The following is a 19,325-nucleotide window of genomic DNA, read 5'->3' as shown; positions in this document are numbered from 1 at the left end:
CTTAATACCTCCAACAATCTAAAAATAGACATAGATATTAATAGGCCATATAAACAATGACATATATGATTATGGATGACAATCTTTCTCCTAAAATTATGCAATGGAGTGCTGCACAACAATAGGGGCTTTATATACCATTTAATTTAAGACATACTTTCAAAGACAGCAACACTGACTTGAAGCTTCAGTACAAAATATTACACAGAAGTTTTCTTTATAAAATCATATTAACATATTTATGTTTTAAGTAATTTAAAAAAGTAACATATTAGCATCACTTAAATTGATCAAAAAAAAAATCCAATTCCAACCAAACTGCATGCAGGATTTTGCCTCACAAAGTATAAATAATTCACTAGCAGTCATTTTAAGTGGTTGTCATTGTCATGTATGCTTTATCACAGAATCACAGGTTTGTGACTGTCATAGAGGTGTGATTGCAAGGAATGGAAGTTGGCTACTTTTTCGTGCTGAAATTTTTATAGCAAGAGGAGGATGTCTAGGAGCTAGATAGTCACATTAGTTACCCAACTTGTCAACAAGATGAAGCTCATTCAACTTCGCACTTTAAGCAGATGACTTTATAGCATGTGTATATATCTCAGTGTGTAAAATGGAGAGTCAAAAACAATGACATTCCATTCACTCATTAACCATCTGCATCCCCAGGACTGCTTCTAAATGTCTATGTCAAGAGCACAAATCTATCCAAGGATGCCAGCTAACTCCTAGCATTTGCTGTTGAATGACACTTTCTCTGGAAGTATACACTGATGGAAGCCATAGCTCACAGAATCATTTTGGGTTGACCTTCCTGGTCAACAACATCAAATGAATGAGCCCAAACAATTCAAGCGGTGACAGAGGTAGAACTTACAACCTATTGAGTTTACATATTGAGTAATTACAGTACCTTACATGGCTAGTAATTACCATGTTGTAAAGAAAACTTTTACTATTGCATGTAACATGGAGGACTAGAGTGGTGGCTCAGTAGTAGAGATATCCTACTTTTTTTTTGGCATACAACCTATGCTTGATTTCTGGAACACACAACTGCTCAGAACTTTTTATAACTTCAGCTCCAGGGAATCACTGTTTTCTGGACTCTGTAGGCACCTACCTGCATTTACCCAAGCACCTCCCCTCACCCCAACACATATAACCATAATCAAAAGTAAAATAAATATTTGAAAATAGCTTCAAAATACTATGAACTTATAAAACAAAATTATTACAGAGCATGATGTTAGTTTCTGTTCTAATGTAAACAAAGACAGCAAAGGAAATCTCATAGCAATATTATTTACTGTTTTATTAATAAAGAGATAAATATATACCAAAAAATAGCAGCCAATAAATGTTAAATGAAATGCAATTTAAATATGATTATCATTTAAAGTAATGTTTATCACCATCATAAATTTAAAGGGAAAAAAATCACCATTGGAGGCTTTTTCTCTGAGGCAAGTAGGCAAAATGAAATACCTATGTGTATGCAGGAGACATGAACAGAGCCGTGAAAGGGGCAGCTGGACACACAGATATTTCCACAAAGATCAAAGTTCTGAACAAACATGAGAAAGAGAAGCACCAACTTTAATTTTAAGGTCAATACTGGAAATGATAGCTGTCTGTGTTAAAATTCACAGCAGAGAGTATAAGGATCTAGAAAGGTTTTATGTTTTAAAACAATGCACCATGGGGCTCTTTCAATGTGTTCCAGAAGAGAATTTATGCATTGTGACATTCAATCAGGCTATATCAGGGCATAAGTAATTTATGAGAAGTGGACCAGCAGTTTTGTAAGGTACAGCAGTTCTTTCAAACTGAAGGACCACAGGTCACAGCTAGTAAATTATTGATTTAATATAGTGCATTGCTCTTCTGTGACCTGTAAGAAGACATTGCTTTTCAAACTACCTAACTTGGTTTCTGAGAATAATTTATATATCATAATTTTCATTATACAGTGTATTTGATAATAAATTATACATTACAAAAGTAAAGAGACAGAAAACTTCAAGTAGCTTGAGGCTATGTTGCATGTCTTATGAAGCCTCTAATATACCTGCATACTCCATGTTACTGGTTTGCTATTCTATTCCACTTTCTGGCAAAGAGACACTTGTTCTTCTTCTATATCACATACTCATGTCCTGGCTTAAACCATAAGTAGAAAGCCTACTTTATGCCAAAAAAAAATCTACAGATGTATTCTTGTCTTCCTTGTCAGCTTTTGCATTGCATATATGATAAAACTATTATCAGTACATGGCAGTTTGATCTACAGTGCATTTTATTTGATGTAGTTGTAGTTGGTTTCTAATGTGGTTTGTGTGCATGTATACATCTGCTTTGTGTGTGTGTATGTGCGTGTGGGTGTGGGAGGTGTGTTTGTAACAGAGAGGGAGGAGATAGAAAAAATTATTTTCTGGAATTGTTCTTGTTTAATTAGGTTTGGCTTTTTGTTTTTGTTTGTTTTTCTAAGTTAGAATTTTATTTCTTTCTCTAAACATTTATATTCATTCATTCATTCATTCATTCATTTATTTGTTCTTCTCTAATATCTTACATCTTACCTGAAATTTCCATTCCCTCCCCTCTCCTAGCCACTCCTGCCCCCTTCCCTCTCTCCAAATCTCCACTTCTCCTCCATTTCCCTTCAGAAAAGAGGCCTCCCGAGGATATCAACTGACCAGGGCATAACAATAAGAGTAGGCACAAACTCTTATATCAAGGCTGTATGAGGCAACTCAGTAAAAGGAAAAGAATCCAAGAACCAACAAAAGTGTGAAAGATAACCGCCCTCCCCCACTCCCATAGAAACACCAAACTGCACAATCATATCATACATGCAGAGGACCTAGCTAAGTCCCATGTAGTCTCCCTGATTACTGCTTCGTCTCTGTGAGCCCCTATAAGACTGTTTGATTCTGTGGGCTGTGTTTTTGTGGTCCTCAACCACTCTGGATCCTACAACCGCCCCCCTTCTTTGGCTGGATTCCCCAAGCTCTACCTAATGATTGGCTATGGGTCTCTACGTCTGCTCCTATCATCCCATCAGTTGCTGGATAAATCCTCTCCGAAGACAATTATCCTAGACTCTGGTCTGTGAGTAAAATATTATTTTATTGACTTATTTGCCAGTGTGTTTAGTTCTATCCTAGCTGCCTGGGCTATCCACCCTCCTGCTTACTGTCTATCCAGGCAGTGTCAAGAATGGTTTTTCGCTGGTGGCATTCACATTAAGTTGGTTAGCCACTTCCACAAATTCTGTACTTACCATTGACCTAGCACATTTTGAAAGCAGAACAAAGCCAGGCGGTGGTGGCACACGACTTTAATCCCAGTACTTGGGAGGCAGAAGCAGGCAGATTTCTGAGTTTGAGGCCAGCCTGGTCTACAAAGTGAGTTCCAGGATAGCCAGGGCTATACAGAGAAACCCTGTCTCGAAAAACCAAAACCAAAAACAAAACAGAAAGTAGAACAAATTGCCGGTCAAAGGTTTTGAGACTAGGTTAATGTCCCAACCCCACCACTGTAAGCCTTGCCTGGTCAAAGAAAATAGCCAGTTCAGGATCCATGACCCCCATTGCTAAGAGAGGTTACTAGGTCACCCTTGTATATTCCATAGAGTTTTCATTGCATTAGGTTTCCAAATATCCCCAGAAATGCCCCCCAATTCCAGGCCTCTTTTCCAGTAATCTCTTTCTCCCCAGCCCCAACATGATCACTACCCACCTCCAGTCTACCCACAGAATCTATTCAGTTTCTGCTTTTCAGGGAGTTTCATGTGCCTTCCCCCAACTCTTTTTTCTTAGCCTTACTGGATATGTGGATTGTAGCATGATTATCCTTTACTTAACAGCTAAAACCTACTTATAGTGAATATATACCATGCATCTTCTGGGTCTGGGTTACCTCACCCAGGATAATATTTTCTAGTTCCATCCATTTACTTACAAATGTCATGGTGTTATCTCTTTAACAGCTAATTACTATGCCATTGTGTAAATATGCCACATTTTCTATATCCATTCTTGGTTGAGGGATATCTAGGTTGTTTCTAGTTTCTGGCTTTTATGAATAAAGCCACTGTGAGTAAGAATTCTCAAAGAAGTCTCTCAAATGCCTGGGAAATAGTTAAAGAAATTTTCAACATTCCTAGTCATCAAGGAAATGCAAATCAGAAGGACTTTGAGATTCAATCTTAATACTTGTCAGAAAGGCTTAGATCAAAAGTGCAAGTGACAGCTCATGCTGGTGATGATGTAGAAAAAGGAGAATACTTCTCCAAGCTCATAGCAGTGACATCTTGTACAGTCAGTTTGGAAATGAATATAGCAGTTCCTCAGAAAACTGAGAATATATACTTGTTTCATTATTTGTGTGTGTGTATGTGTGTGTGTGTGTGTGTGTGTGTGTGAGAGAGAGAGAGAGAGAGAGAGAGAGAGAGAGAGAGAGAGAGAGAAAGAGACAGAGAGACAGAGAGAGACCGAGACAGAGAGACCGAGACAGAGAGACAGAGAATGGAGTTGGATAAGTAGATGGAAGGTTGGGAGTATCTGGGAAGAGCTAGGAAGGGGAAAACCATGATTAGAGTACACTGCATGAAAAAAAATAATTTTTAAGAAATGTAATTAAAACAAGAATTTAAACTGTGTGTGACTATATGCACACTCACTGTAAGTTGTCCCGTGTGGATACAATATTAGTTGTGTTAATTACTTTCAATTGGCATGGATTTGCTGTTCCCTCCGTGGAATCCATAATCTACACATCCCTCATATTTAAGCATTATTCTATTGATTAGACTTGAATGTTAAAGCCACTCGTTTTTCATAGAGTTTAACCCTTTATACAAAGCTGTAGTGATGTTCAATAGCCAAATAAACAGCCAAAATGGAGCTCCAACCAGAGGGAAGAAAACCAACATTGTGTATGGTTGATTAGTAGAAGATCTATTTGGATTTTGAACTAGATTTAGGTGCTATTCCTAGCATAGTTTCTCCTAAAGAGAATTGTGTACTTTGGACATCATTTCACAGCAATCTGGTGTTGCTAATTGAAGTTTACTTAGTTATCTAACATAACATATAGACTTTTTTTTTTAATTATACTGTTCCTAAAGAAATAGGAGAACCATGATAAGACTTGCATGTCAGAAAAATCAATAGCAAGAGCAAGAACAATGGTGACTGAATAGTCATGTAGAAACTGCTGAGAGTCTGAATTGTAACAGATAGAGTAGAACAGATAGAGAGAAGCAGATAAATGACCCTAGCGTATAAACAGCAAGTCAGTGTTTAACTTGACCTTGGGTCAGGGAAAGGGAATAAGAATAATGGCCTGTTTTAGAAAGAGAATGTTAATGTTTTCAATCCCTAAAATAATTTGGCTCTCTATGTACACACAAAATATAATTTTCCAGTGCTACAAAGTAGTGATTAATTATAATTAGCTATGTAAACATTAGGACAGTTGCCAGGATGACACATTTCAGCAACATCAGTGTTATTTTGCAAAGTGTACTCTAGAGAATTCTGGTCCTATAAGATATAACTTGCAAAATAGTTTTCTACCATTGAAGAGTCTTTTAAAACATCCACTGAATTACATAAACTGTAGTAGCATATAAAAAAAGTAGCATCTTGTGTCGTTGTCGCGCTTGTGTATTTAATCAGAGAACTCTAACTTTTTAAAAGGGAAAATAGATTCTTATCACATACCATTCTGCCCTACCAGTTTCCCTTTCCTCCACTCCACCCTTGTGCCCCCAACCTACCCTCTACCACAGGACCACTCCCCCTTTATTTAATCTTCAGAAAAGAGCAACCTACAAAAGACAACTGCCAAACAGCACCAAACAAGATATAATAAGACAAGGCAAAAGCCCTCATACTGAAGCTGAACAAAGCAACCAATTAAGAGGAAAAGAGTCCCAAGAGCAGACAACAGAGTCAGAGGCCCACCTGCTCCCATTGTTAGGAGTCTCAGAAGAACACCATGATAACAGCCATAGCATATGAAAGGAAGACTTAGTGCAGTCCCATGCAGGCCCCATGCTTGCCACTTTAGTGTCTGTGATTCCATGTGAGCCCTGTTTAGTTGATACAGTGGGCCTAATAACATCCCATCAAAATATAATTTTGCAACTTTATAACATTTATAATCAAATTTCAAATGATGAGCCGATGAATCCTCCTGTTTGAAGTCCTATGGTAAATATAGTCTCTTTTTAGAAAAAGGGTAGTTTGAAGAAAGAATTACAAGTTCTTCATATTCATTTATATCTTCTATTTGGTAAGAGAGAAGAAGGAAAAAGCTACCCTTTCCCCAAGTTCACTACTATGATGAAATTGAAATAAGTATACGTAGAGATGCTACAGGCCAATATTGCGAGACTGAGTGTAGTCTAGTTATATTGGATAAGCACAAAACAAATGTAGGTTTCTACTTTATAGTATAACTCTCTCTTATTCATATTATCGCATACTTCTCAATTATTGCCAACCAGAATAATGCTAGGCCTCACTGACTATGAATTTGATCATGTTGACTAAGAGAAAACCAAAGAACACATTACCAGGAATGCTTACCACACTGGTTCTCAACCATACTAACTCTGTGATCCTGGAAAAGTAGTTCATCGTGTTATTTTTATATTTGGGAAGTATGAATGAAAAATGATGCCTTTTAATTCAGACTTAGCTCTGTGACTAAGGCATGAGTGCACATGTGGCATCCTCTATTTTCTGTCCCTGTCCACTTTGGTTTGTTTCATGTGTTATATTTTGCGTCGTGCACATTAGAGACTTTGATGGAAATTTTTACTTATAAATTTACTTATAAACTTATGGTTGTGGTGACCCTCAACCATAAAATTATCTTGTTGCTAATTCATAATGTAACTTTGGAACTGGTATGAATAGTAAAATAAATATCTTATTTTCCAGTGATTTTATGTGCCCACTGTGAAAAGATCTTTGCCTGCCAAAGAGTCACAGATACACAGGTCGAGAACTGCTGGTTTACAGGACATCAAATAACCAGCCATCTCCATATATTCATGCAGAAATCCTTCATGTTTATAAGTAAAAATTTCCATCAAAGTCTCTAATGTGCATGACGCAAAATACAACACATGAAACAAATCAAAGTTGACAGGGACAGAAAATATAGGATGCCACATGTGCACTCATGCCTTAGTCACAGAGCTAAGTCTGAATTAAAAGGCATCATTTTCATTCATACTTCCCAAATATAAAAATAAAACTTCCTATCATGTATATTCAAAGTGTAATTTTAAAATCAGAAAGCAAGTACAATGCACCATTCATTCTTGAAACCCTCTTGCAAGAGTAGCATTAGCAGCTCAATAAGTTTTTCAGTGCTGAGAGAGGAATATACCTGACTATCTCATTTCAAGGATAAGAGTTGATGAGAACAAGGATGCTTGGATTTTATCATCGTATCATTTTATTGTTTCTTGAGCATCTGGATTTATTATTTTAATTTCAACTATTTAATCTGCTTTTATTGAATATTAAAAAAATGATGAAATAAGCTATCACAACCATGGTCAATGCGAAATTGCTGTTTTGAAAATATTACTTTGGTTTTTTTTAAGTTTGAATGGAAATTAACCAAAGTATGAACTTTTCCAACTGCCACAGTTCTTGAGATACTTAAATATACTGCCACCTTTTAATAATAAAACAAATCAAGCATTATTTAACAAACTCCAAGCATAAAACCTAAACCTTGTACTTAGTTTCTATTCCTGTTGTGATAAAATACCATGCAAAAACAAAGTTTTGGAAGAAACATTTTTGTGTGTGTGTGTGTGGCTTATAAATCAAGGTAGAATCCATCATAGTAGATTAAAAGCAAATGACAGGAGATTGAGACAACAGGTCACATTGCATACTCAGTCAGGAAATAAGGAAAGATGAATATATATGCTTAGTTTAGTTGCTCCATTATAGTCCAGGATTCAAGCACAGGGAATGGTGGTGTCTACAGTGAGTATGTCTTCCCACTTCAAAAATCTAATCATTATCAAGTTGATAGCTGAGATTAACAATCAAAATCTACCACTTGACAAATCCATACTCAAAAGCAATACTTGTAATCAAGATCTTTGATTCATCCCACCAAAGTCTCTTGGTCATTTTATAATACAAAAATAAAATGCAACACCAAGAGTCTAGGCAGTTTTTAGAAATTCTAATAACTTACAACTCTGAAGTCTATCTCATCTGAAACTAAACACAATTTTTAAACAAAAAGCCTCTATAAAATTAAAAGGTAGTTATATAATTGCAATAATTAGCGTGACAAAATACTCCCACTCCAGACTAGAAGAATAGAATCAGGGGATAGTAATGAATAAATAGAGGAAACTTGAGCACAGAAAACATTAAACAAGGCATCGTATCCAGAACCAGAAATGTTATGAAATTTGCTGGATGCCAGTGGGTATAGTCAGCCCTACTCCCTATAACATGTATGGCCTCTTTCTTAGATTAACTTTACTCCAAATCTGAAGCATCCCTGGCAACCATGGCATGGTCCTGGAGTCTCCAGACTTTTACAATTCCCTTTAAACTTCCCTTTACATCTTCACAGAATGGCCTAATTGGCTTTCCTGCAGGATCCAACTGTGCTACACACAGCCTGGCTTCACTTATTCTCTGAAGCAAGTTCAGCAAATCTAGGACCACTTGGTCAACAGTACTAAGTTCTCTTGCAACCTAGAGATGTAACCTGACCCCCTTAGATTGAAGCGTCTTCTGTAGGCATTTTTCCTGTTCTACCAGTGTGGTACAGGATACTTCAGATTGCTTTAATTAGCGCTTCCTTCACAGAGCTAGACTGAACACTTTTCTCTCATGAAATTTCTCTTTCAGACAAGTTAGTTAATTTTCTTTAGAATTAGATTCTCTCAAATTCTTTGGATAGGCAAAAGAAAACCATATTCTTGAAAAAATATATAACACAAGAAAGTTTCCTCCTCAGTTTCTGTGTACCTCTGAAATCTCTTGAGCTAGAAAACAATTTCCCAAAGCATTCTTGTCTTCCAAGCAACTTGTTTTTTAAAATCTTGTAAAAATAGATAAGTAAAGCCACACCAAAGCATCAGGCTATTAAGCTTCAATAATGATAATGGAGGAAGAAAAAGACATTTTCACACAAACCCATATACTTTTCTTTTTTACCTTTTTTTAAAATTAAATAATTTATTTTTACAAAAAGTATTAGGAATTTAGTTATAACTAAGGAAGTAAGCATCAATGGAAGGGATAGCCATTTTTAAGAATGTGCATCTTGTAACTTTGAACATTATAGTTATAGAGTACTTGTTGAAAAAGCCAGAGATAAACTGGTACAGAGCTGTAGGAGAAGGCACTCCATAAAGAATACAAAGGTTGGAACAAACTGTTGTGGAGGAGACTTTTATGATACATGAATCAGTAAATGAAAATGAATCAGAAAGAGAGAGGGGTGTAGTTAGGTCATCAAGCAACTATAGGAGTGGAATATATAGTTCCCCGTATCCATCCCCCCTTTTCACACTGATATTTTGTAGATGAGAGATTCTAATGAGAGAGAGACAGAGACAGAGACAGAGACAGAGACAGAGACAGAGACAGAGGCAGGGACAGAGAGACAGGCAGGGACAGAGAGAGACAGAGAGGGACAGAAAGAGACAGAGAGAGACAGAGAGGCAGAGACAAAGAAAAGGAGGGAGGAGGGGGAGGGGGAGAATAGTAGTAGTAGTAGTAGTAGTAGTGGCAGCAGCAGCAGCAGCAGCAGTAGCAGTAGTATTACAAGTATAAGTAGGTTACAAATGAAAATGGTTGGGATTTGGTGTTCAAATGATTTCAAAGAATAAAGTGAAAAATAGACAAAGGATATATTTTGTAGTGGTCTTGGTGGATTTGTAGGTTCTTATTGATTTAATTTTTTATTAATTGTTTTATTTATTTACATTTCAAATGTTGTTCCCCTTCCTGGTCTCCCCTCTGCAGACTCCCCAATTAATATCCCCTCCCCTTTGTCTCTAAGAGAGTGCTTTCCCATCTACTCCTCTAGATTTCCCCTTCACTGAGGCTCAAGCCTCCACAGGACCTAGTGCCTCCCCTCCCATTAATTCCAGATAAGGCATTTGCTACATATGCAGTGGGAGCCATGGACCAACTCATGTATACTCTTTGGTTAGTCGTTTTGTCCCTGGTAGCTCTGAGGAGTCTTGTTAGTTGACATTGTTTTTCTTTCTAAGAGGTTGCAATCCCCTTTGGCTCCTTCAGTCCTTCCCATATCCTTTTCTTGAGAAGACACACCTTAAAGGATATTCAGTGAATATGCTGGCCTGTGAGTATGCAAGAAAGCAGGAGGGCTCCCAGCTAGAGGAAAGGGAAAATTTCCTATCAAAGACCTAGGAATTTCACTGGGAAAAGACCCACGAGCAAGGGTCTCTGAGTGTATGTGTTTTGGAAAACTCTCTCCATGAGGCATCCATAGGTATGGAGAAGAAAATTACTTCTTCATGTAACAGACTATAAAGTGTTCTTCATTTACTAATTGTCATGTAACATCTAGCAGTTCGAAGCCATTTTCTTTGTTTGTTTGTGAACCTTCCTTTTCACTCAGCTTCCAACATACTGTATAGCTTCTTTTTTCAAGAGCTTTTGGTGCAACCAAAGTCCTCATTTTAGTCGCTTTTGTTCCTCCTCGTTTATTATTTTCTAAGTTGTTTCTCTGCTTAAAGTATAGCATGGATATATGAATTTTTAACAGCATCTTAAGTTTCTCTGTGTAGGAGACCACAAGTTATATTCTCTCCATGAATCTTAGTGTTGTCTTATGTCTTCGAAGTGACAAGAACACTTTCTATTAATTTATCAGACACTTTCAGCTTCACTGGGAGGGGTATGTCTAAGGCAACAAATGAAGCAGTGTTAATGCACGGTGAACTGGTTTGACTTCAAGGCAGATAAAGCCTGGAGAGAAAAGACAATGAAGGTTCTTAACCTTCCTAATACTGTGACCCTTTTCTATGGTTCCTCATGTTCCAGTGACCCCCAATCATAAAGTTCTTTCATTGCTACTTCATAACTGTAATTTTGCTACTGTATAAATTGCAATGTAAAGATCACATATGCAGGATAACTGATGTACAACCCAGAGCTTCAGAACCAGTGGCTTAGAGTGAGAAAATGTATTTGTAAAATCATTCATGTCCACATATAGAAATAATTAACTTGACAGCAGCATAATTAGAGTAGAATCTAAGTAATATTACAATACCTGACAGCTCTCCTACGTGTATATATATATATATATATATATATATATTTCTCATGTTTACAATGATATTATTAAGTTTCCAAGTTTATACGTGAGAGGTCATCATTATTACTTTTAGAAATAACTGTTATAAGATAGTTATATTGCTTTGTTTCAGATGACAATAAATTTCAAAGCTTATAACATTTTATACACACTTTATGTTTTTCAAATACTTAATACCAAAGAAACTTGTATAAGCATGGAAAATAAATGATAAGTTTAAAATTTAACAATTGATTTTGTGTAGATTGAGAAGATATTTGTATTTTGAATTTTTGAATGGTTTTTGTAAATATTTTATTTTATAATTTTTACTCAACAGCACCCTGTGGAAGTCGTTCAACAGGTTCAGAAGGCACAGTGCTATCACCAAACTACCCCAAAAATTACAGTGTGGACCACAATTGTGTTTATTCTATAGCAGTTCCCAAGGAGTTTGGTAAGTAAGATTCATCTCAGCGTGCCCTCTTTATTTCTAGACATGTCTGACTTTCATTACATGTTATTTGAACAATTTTCATGAAAATATCTACTGCTCACAAACTGCTTTACTCTGAAATTTTAGTTGGTATCTTTGTGATAAAACTGACATTATTTTATTTAATCTGAAACAACAGTCAAGTATACAGGTGAACAACAATACAAAAATGAAAACAGGATTGTTTTTAATTTTTAAAAATAAAAACATTCAGTAACCTTGCAAGTGCCTTCTTATTGGGATGACATAAGATGAGAAATTACTGGAGCAGAAAGTAAAATCTGCTAAACAATATATACATAAATTCAAAAATATAACTATTGCAACAGTAACAGAATTATTTATAAAACATATATATCAGGTTTATAATTTATTAACACATTTTCAGAGTGGATATGTTTTGCTTTAATAAAGCTAATTTCTAGAACAATGACTATAAATTGACAACAAAGAACACTTCAGATCCTCTTGTTAACCTGAAAATCTTTTATATATTAGCTATTAGCACTGAGAATATACCGTGTCCTATTCTGTCTCAACATCTGCCTGATTGACTGTGGGTCTTAGAAGTCACTTAGATGGCTTAAAAAGTTGTTCGCTCTGAGGTCCAGCTGGATTTGTCCCATATTAAGCTCTGTCCATGCATAGGTAGACAAGGGAAATTTAATGAGCAGTAAAGAGTGGTGAGAGTGGCTGAAAGTTCATAAACTTCCAAATTTTTGATTGACAGCATTGTGCTGTATGACAAAGGATTTGTTGTAGCCATCTTGAATGTCTGGGTTTAGATGACTCACTACTCTATCAGAAGGACATGGATTTTTATCAGTAGACACCATTAGATAACAACTTATTGCTGCTACTGACACATAAAATAAGCTGATGTTTCCAGTCCAATTTCTTGAAACCAGGTAATACCTATCTATACATTCTCCTTTCCTACCTCTAAATCTAGTCTAAGACTCTCATCTTAATTGAGAACATGGTCATCAGACAGGAAGTATTTAGCCTTCTACTTTATCATTGGGCTAATGCTGACTATGTGGCTAGCATTAGCAAGATGTCAATTTCAGTACTGTGTGAAGTATTTCCTCATCCCTATATACTGATCAATTTAAACATGTTTGAGGTTTTTTTAGTATTGAGGAGAGTGACCTTTTAGAAAGAATATCATCCTCTTTTGTGGGGGTGGGGACCTCGTGGGCATTGCCTCTCTGCCCAAGAGCATCCTCTGCCTTCTAGAATTTTATGGATTGCAATTGAAAAAAAAGTAGCATACTTGCTGACAGACTCCAATGAGTGATTGTACATAAAATGCATGGTTTTCTGAGTTCCCCTTGAAAGCTATTAATTTTCTCTGTTCTTCTTTCATTGGAGGAAGCCATGTGGCCAGAAGAATAAGAAAGAGAAAAGTTGGTCATTTTATTTTTTGACATGTATACATACCAGTCACCGTAGTGATATTTGACAGTAGTTTGTATATGTTTCACAAGAGTAAAAAGATTATTGATTGAAATAATAATTACTTAACAAATTCTTAATTAATGTACATTTTATTTTGGATAACTAATATTAATTGAATTTAATCATTTTAGCTTAAGTATAATGCCATATAGAGATAAGTATGAGTTATTTCTAAAACAAATCTTGAGTTAAAAATGAATAAAATGAAGTATGCTTTAGTTTATTAATACAAAAACATAATTCTGTTTTATAAATGTTCCATATTCATTCTATTTATAAACTTAAAGATATGAGTTCTTATTAAACCCCCTTGATTCTCTTTGGGAAATTTTCATGAATTCCTTATTTGTGAATGAAAATTCTGTCAACAAGAAAGAGCTGTGCAAAGGAAGAGAGATGTGTGTATCAAAAAATCGTTTCTTATACAGCATGCTCAGATACCCTGGGTAGGAGAGTGCCAGCTTAGAGCCTAATTTCTGGGTTCAGGTTTTAGCTTAATAACTTGTAGTGATTGTTGTTGTATTCAGACAAATTACCATTTTAGCCCACCCTGACATTCTCATCTTCAGAACAGTGATGCTAAGTGCTTAAATCATGGGATCACATTACAATTTAATTTCACCACATGAGATAATGCTTGGCATACAGTCAAACACAAGGAGACTCCTTTGTATACATTGCATTTATATGAAACATTCTCTAACCCTACACCTTCTCCCTCAAAAGAAGAAAAAGGTGGACAAATCAAACAACCTAGATTTGCAGTTGAACTTGATCTTAAAATTCAGGTGGCTTGAAAATGAAATAATTATTTGCATTATTTATTTATGAAATTCAACGTTAAGTTGTATAAATAAACATCGAATTCTCAAATATTTACACATCCAGTTCTCTTAATTGTGTCACACAGCTTACTGAGGGGAGGGCTGTGGGATTAAACAGAGACGGGTCTTTTCATTCTTCCTATCTACACCGCTAGCTCTTTGCTATGATATGATTAAGTAATGGTCAGTGGATCCCTACAAATCAAATTCCTATTTTGCCTCTGTCTGCTCTCTTTCTCACTTTGCCATAATTCCCTGCTATTGCCACATTGAGCTATTTCTTATTGCATTTTGCTATCGTTTTATCACATATCACTTCTCACATTTTTCTCTGTTCCTGTCATTTGTTTCAAATTATGATCATTCCTTCTTTTATATCTTTTAGATTGGAATGCTCTTAGAACTTGACCTGTAAATCATTTAGCACATTATCTGTCAAAAACACTCTGCTCATTTGTTCCAATTACCTTTTGAATAGGAGCCGAGGCTCTGAAATAGTTACTCTTGGAGAAAAATCATATACTAAAATATTAAACGTGAAAATATCCTATGCTATTCATAAAAGATCATTCATAATATGCTATACTACCTCCCAATAAGCCTAAAGCAACGATTGTTTCCTCAGTGTAAGAAAAGAAGACAGTTGTTTCACACCACTCCAGAGGAGCTGGTGTGCTTCTCACATGTTGTGTGTCATCTGATTATGCACATTTCTGTGTTTTTGCCTGGGCTTTATTTGAATTCATGAAGAATATACTTGTGCATAACTTGATTCTGCTTATTGAGAGTAGATTGCTTGTGAATACCAACTCTCCTTGTACTCTGAGTCAGAAGGTAGACAGCTTCTAATGTTTCCAAGCGTCCTATTGTTAAATTGAACCTCACATTTTAAGGCAATTTCCCAATATTTATACTCTAGGTTTCCAGGTCTATTGCTATTAAGAATAACAACTTGTTAGTTGGGTAAAGTTTATTGGTATTTTGCTATTACTCATAGTATTATGCTATTTGATTTGACTCCAATATTAAAACAATTATTAGAAAAATATATTTTAATTTCCCTACTTTCAATTTTCAATCATGAAGAGTTTTTTTTTTTCTAGTAGCTTGAATTGTCAATTATTCAGACATTAGTGTGTAAAAAATAGGGAACCTAAACTTATTTTGACTTCTGTATAGGTGAAATATTGTAGATGGTGAAAACTCTTAACATGGTATAAGAAAAATGCATTATTAATATAAATATTTAACAGAATATCATGACCTGAGTAAGTAATAACTATCTTCAATGTGGACTTAGTAAAACCGATGAGGAAATGTGAATATCTACTCTAAAAGTTTGCTGGAAAATAAAGCAGAAATAGGGTAAGTGACAACTTCAGGCAGATATCAAAGTGTTTTTGTTTTGTTTTCAAATTTTTCTCTTGAGAGAAAAGACACTGACAATTTTATTGTAACGCTCAATGAGAAAAACACATCTTAGAGGGCAAAGTTGAAGATATGAAACCAAGAAACTGGCAAAGAAGTCCTTCAGGCATAGAATTTAAGAATAGATATAGATATAGAATTTAAGAAAACTTGAGCACCTGCTTTCATGAACAGCAATATTTAATAATAACATAAGCAGCTACACAACACCATGGTTCACATAGTGCTTTAGAGCCATAATATGTCTCAGTTTTCCAGCCTTGATTTCTATTCAGTGCCCATCAAATTCCAACTATGAGATTCCCAGTGTATGCATGCCCAAAGGATGCTTTAATTATGTGCTACTCACTTGGAAGCTTAAAAAAATTAATTCTTAGTTCCAGAAGCCAGACACCTGAAAGTAAGTTGTAATGTTATATACATCCAGCAGGCTTTCAGAATGAACATTTCCCTGCATCTTCCAAGTTTGTGGTAACTCCAGGAAACACTTGGTTCTTGGGCTGTTAGCTGAGTGACTGTTGCACTCTTCTCAACACGGCATTGATGGAGTCCTGTTTGTCTCTGAGGCTGATAATTACTTTGCTGGATCATAATGATAACAATTATTTAGGGCCCACTTAAATGAGCTTGATATCACCTTGCTTCTTAACCACTTAAATCTGCTAAAGTCACTTTCATGTGTGATGATATTTTTAAGCTTTTGTATTGATATAAGTTTGGGGGACAATATTTATTTTATTATTTTACTTATTTACATTTCAAATGCTGTCCCCTTTCCTGGCTTCCCCTCTGCAAACTCCCTATCTTATCCCCCCTTACCCTGCTTCTATGAGGGTGCTCCTCCACCTACCTACCCACCCAGTCCTGCCTCACTGCCCTAACATTCCACTACACTGGGGCATCAAGCCTTCACAGGACCAAGGGACTTCTCTCCCATTGATGCCAGATAAGGCTCCTTCTGCACTTTCAGTCCTTCCCCTAACTGCTCCATTAGCGTCCCTGTGCTCAATCCAATGGTTGGCCGTGAGCATCTGACTTTGTATATGTCAGGCTCTGGCAGGGCCTCTCAGGAGACAGCTATATCAGGCTCATGTCAGCAAGCATTTCTTGGCATCCACAGTAGAATCCGGTTTTGGTGGCTGTATATGGGATGGATCTCCAGGTGGAGCAGTCTCTGGATAGCCTTTCTTTCAGTCTCTGCTCAACAATTTGTTCCTGTATTTCCTTTAGACACAAGAAATTCTGGGCTAAAATTTTGGAGATGGGGGGGGTGGCCCCATACTTCAACCCGGGGCCATGCCTAACCTCTGGATATGGTCGACAGGTTGTTCATCCTTTTTGTGGGATATTTCAGCTAATACAATATTTAATTATAACAGTGGAGCACAAACTATACTCACATAATTTTAAACAGAAAATTGAATATTAATCACCATGTAAGTGACATGTAAAGTATTCATTATAGAGACTACAAATTTAGATTGAAATTTTATGGAGAAGCCTGACTTGTAAAACATTTTGAGTATGATGTGTGTATAGTGACTTAATTCTCAGATTTCTAGATTTCTTCTATCTTCTAAAAGATTGTCATTCAACCTATTTCTTAGCATGTGTCATCTCTAGATTATATTTTGAGGGACTATATTCATGGAAGGGATAAATGGGTATAACCTCTTGTCTTGTTCAGTCAAGATGTGTTTGTCTCTGATTTGATCACTGGCTTAGTGTCTTCATTACACATGTGTCAAGTTTCTAAATCTTTAAGTTAACTGAGGATTTCGTCAGTCTGGTTGTTAAAAATCTTTTATGCACTGCCCCAGGTTCCTTTTGATGTTGTGAGATCACTTTGTGTTTCCTGTCAATGGAGTCAGGGTTTCACAATGCAACCCAGAACAGCTGTCTTCATGGTCCCTCCTTTCAATAATGAGGACATGATACTACCTCCAGCCAAAAGAACTTTTGCTTTTGCTTTTGCTTTTCTGTTTTTGGGGTTTGTGTGTGTGTGTGTGTGTGTGTGTGTGTGTGTGTGTGTGTGTGTGGTTTTTGTTGACATAGCTTTCACTATCTTCAATTTCCTTCTTTGAGTTATAATAGAAAATTGCTTCAAGGAAATTCCTATATTGAAGAAACTTGTTTTTCTTATGGCATTGCATCATACAATTAAAATTCTTACAGTATCATTACATTTATTTATTTACTTATAGTGTGTGTATATATTTGTAAATGTATGTACCACAGCATATGTGTTTTGGACAAAAAGCAACTTGCAACAGTTGAATTTTTCCTTCCACCGGGTTGTTTCCAAGGCTCAAACTCAGGTCACAGAGTAGGTGACAAATATTTTTATCTGGTAACCCCTCTTGCTGGCCCACTCTTAAGGTTTTAACTTTTATTTCATAATTACCATAATATTGTATTGGAAATACTGTAGCTAGAGAAAATGCTATGTAACTAGAGAAAATCTGATGATATCGATTAGTCGTAGTTATTGAAAGCTGCGGTATCACATCTTTCACTTTGCATAAACTCTTGGGCTGTGACAGCTGATCATTGAAAATATAGCGTTTTCAAGAGTTTGAAAGGAAAGTTAATGCCTCTTGAGAAGAACTAAGGTGCATGCATGTCACCATGAATGTGCACATGCCACCATCAGTGTGCCCATACTACCATGACGGTGCACATGCCACCATCAGTGTTCACATACCACCATGACTGTAAATATACCACCATGAGTGTGCACGTGCCACCATGAGTGTGCAAATGCTACCATAAGTGTGCACATACCACCATGACTGTAAATATACCACCATGACTGTGCACATACCACCATGAGTGTGCACGTGCCACCATGAGTGTGCAAATGCTACCACAAGTGTGCACATACTACCATGACTGTAAATATACCACCATGACTGTGCACATACTGCCATGTGTGTGCACGTGCCACCATGAGTGTGCAAATGCTACCACAAGTGTGCACTACCACCATGATTGTAAATATACCACCATGACTGTGCACAACCACCATGAGTGTGCACGTGCCACCATGAGTGTGCAAATGCTACCACAAGTGTGCACATACCACCATGAATGTACCCATGCCACTACGAGTGTGCACATGCCACCATTACTGTGCACATTCCACCATGACTGTGCACACACCACCATGACCGTACACATACCATGAGTGTGCACCGGCATTGCTTTTGTGGGTGTTTAGACGTTTGTGGGTGTGTGGACAGGCTTTAGAACTGTGAAGCTTTCCTTATCTTTTATGCTTAAATGGAATGGTTTGAATTGTGAATACATTCCTCTAAATTTCACACATTTATTGGGCCATTTGCCTTGTGATAAATCTGCTTGCAGTTTTTAAATCCCCTGTTTTACTCAGCAGAGTTTAGATAATTTATATTATAGTTACCTGTCATTCTACTTAATTCAGCAATTTATATCAGTAATTTCTCCAATTTTTTACTGACAAATTGCTTCATGGTTCTTTCTGCATGCTTCTTATATTAGTAAATCATTTTATTGGATTTTTTCAGTTGTGAAGGTTTCACCATTGATAAACCCTTAAGAAGATCAATAAAGCTTTTTATATCTTTTACTTAAAGTATATGAGACTTCATTTTAACACCACTATTACATCAAAATCAATGATCATTATTTTTCAAAATGTTAACTTCTTCTAACAATAATAAATAATGTTCATGAAGTGCATGCTTACTCAAAATTTGCCTTTATTATTTAACATTACTTTTAGACTTTGAGCA

General features: G+C 36.2%; 1 protein-coding gene across 12 annotated transcripts in view; it reads left to right on the top strand.

The window, feature by feature from the left end:
• The window catches only part of Csmd3 (CUB and Sushi multiple domains 3), a 1,211,921-nt gene that overhangs the window by 960,407 nt on the left and 232,189 nt on the right, over positions 1-19,325 (top strand). For all 12 annotated transcript variants that reach the window (XR_001781523.2, XR_003951374.1, NM_001081391.2 and 9 more), the window contains one exon: positions 11,684-11,800. Coding sequence is in view for 10 of the 12 variants with exons in the window: in NM_001081391.2 (NP_001074860.2) it covers positions 11,684-11,800 (117 nt within the window). In the remaining 2 variants the exon portion in view is untranslated. The remainder of the gene's footprint in view (positions 1-11,683; positions 11,801-19,325) is intronic.

The sequence above is a fragment of the Mus musculus genome, chromosome 15 (genome assembly GCF_000001635.26).
Source record: "Mus musculus strain C57BL/6J chromosome 15, GRCm38.p6 C57BL/6J".
Taxonomy (NCBI): domain Eukaryota; kingdom Metazoa; phylum Chordata; class Mammalia; order Rodentia; family Muridae; genus Mus; species Mus musculus.
This window is presented reverse-complemented; position numbering and strand designations above follow the sequence as displayed.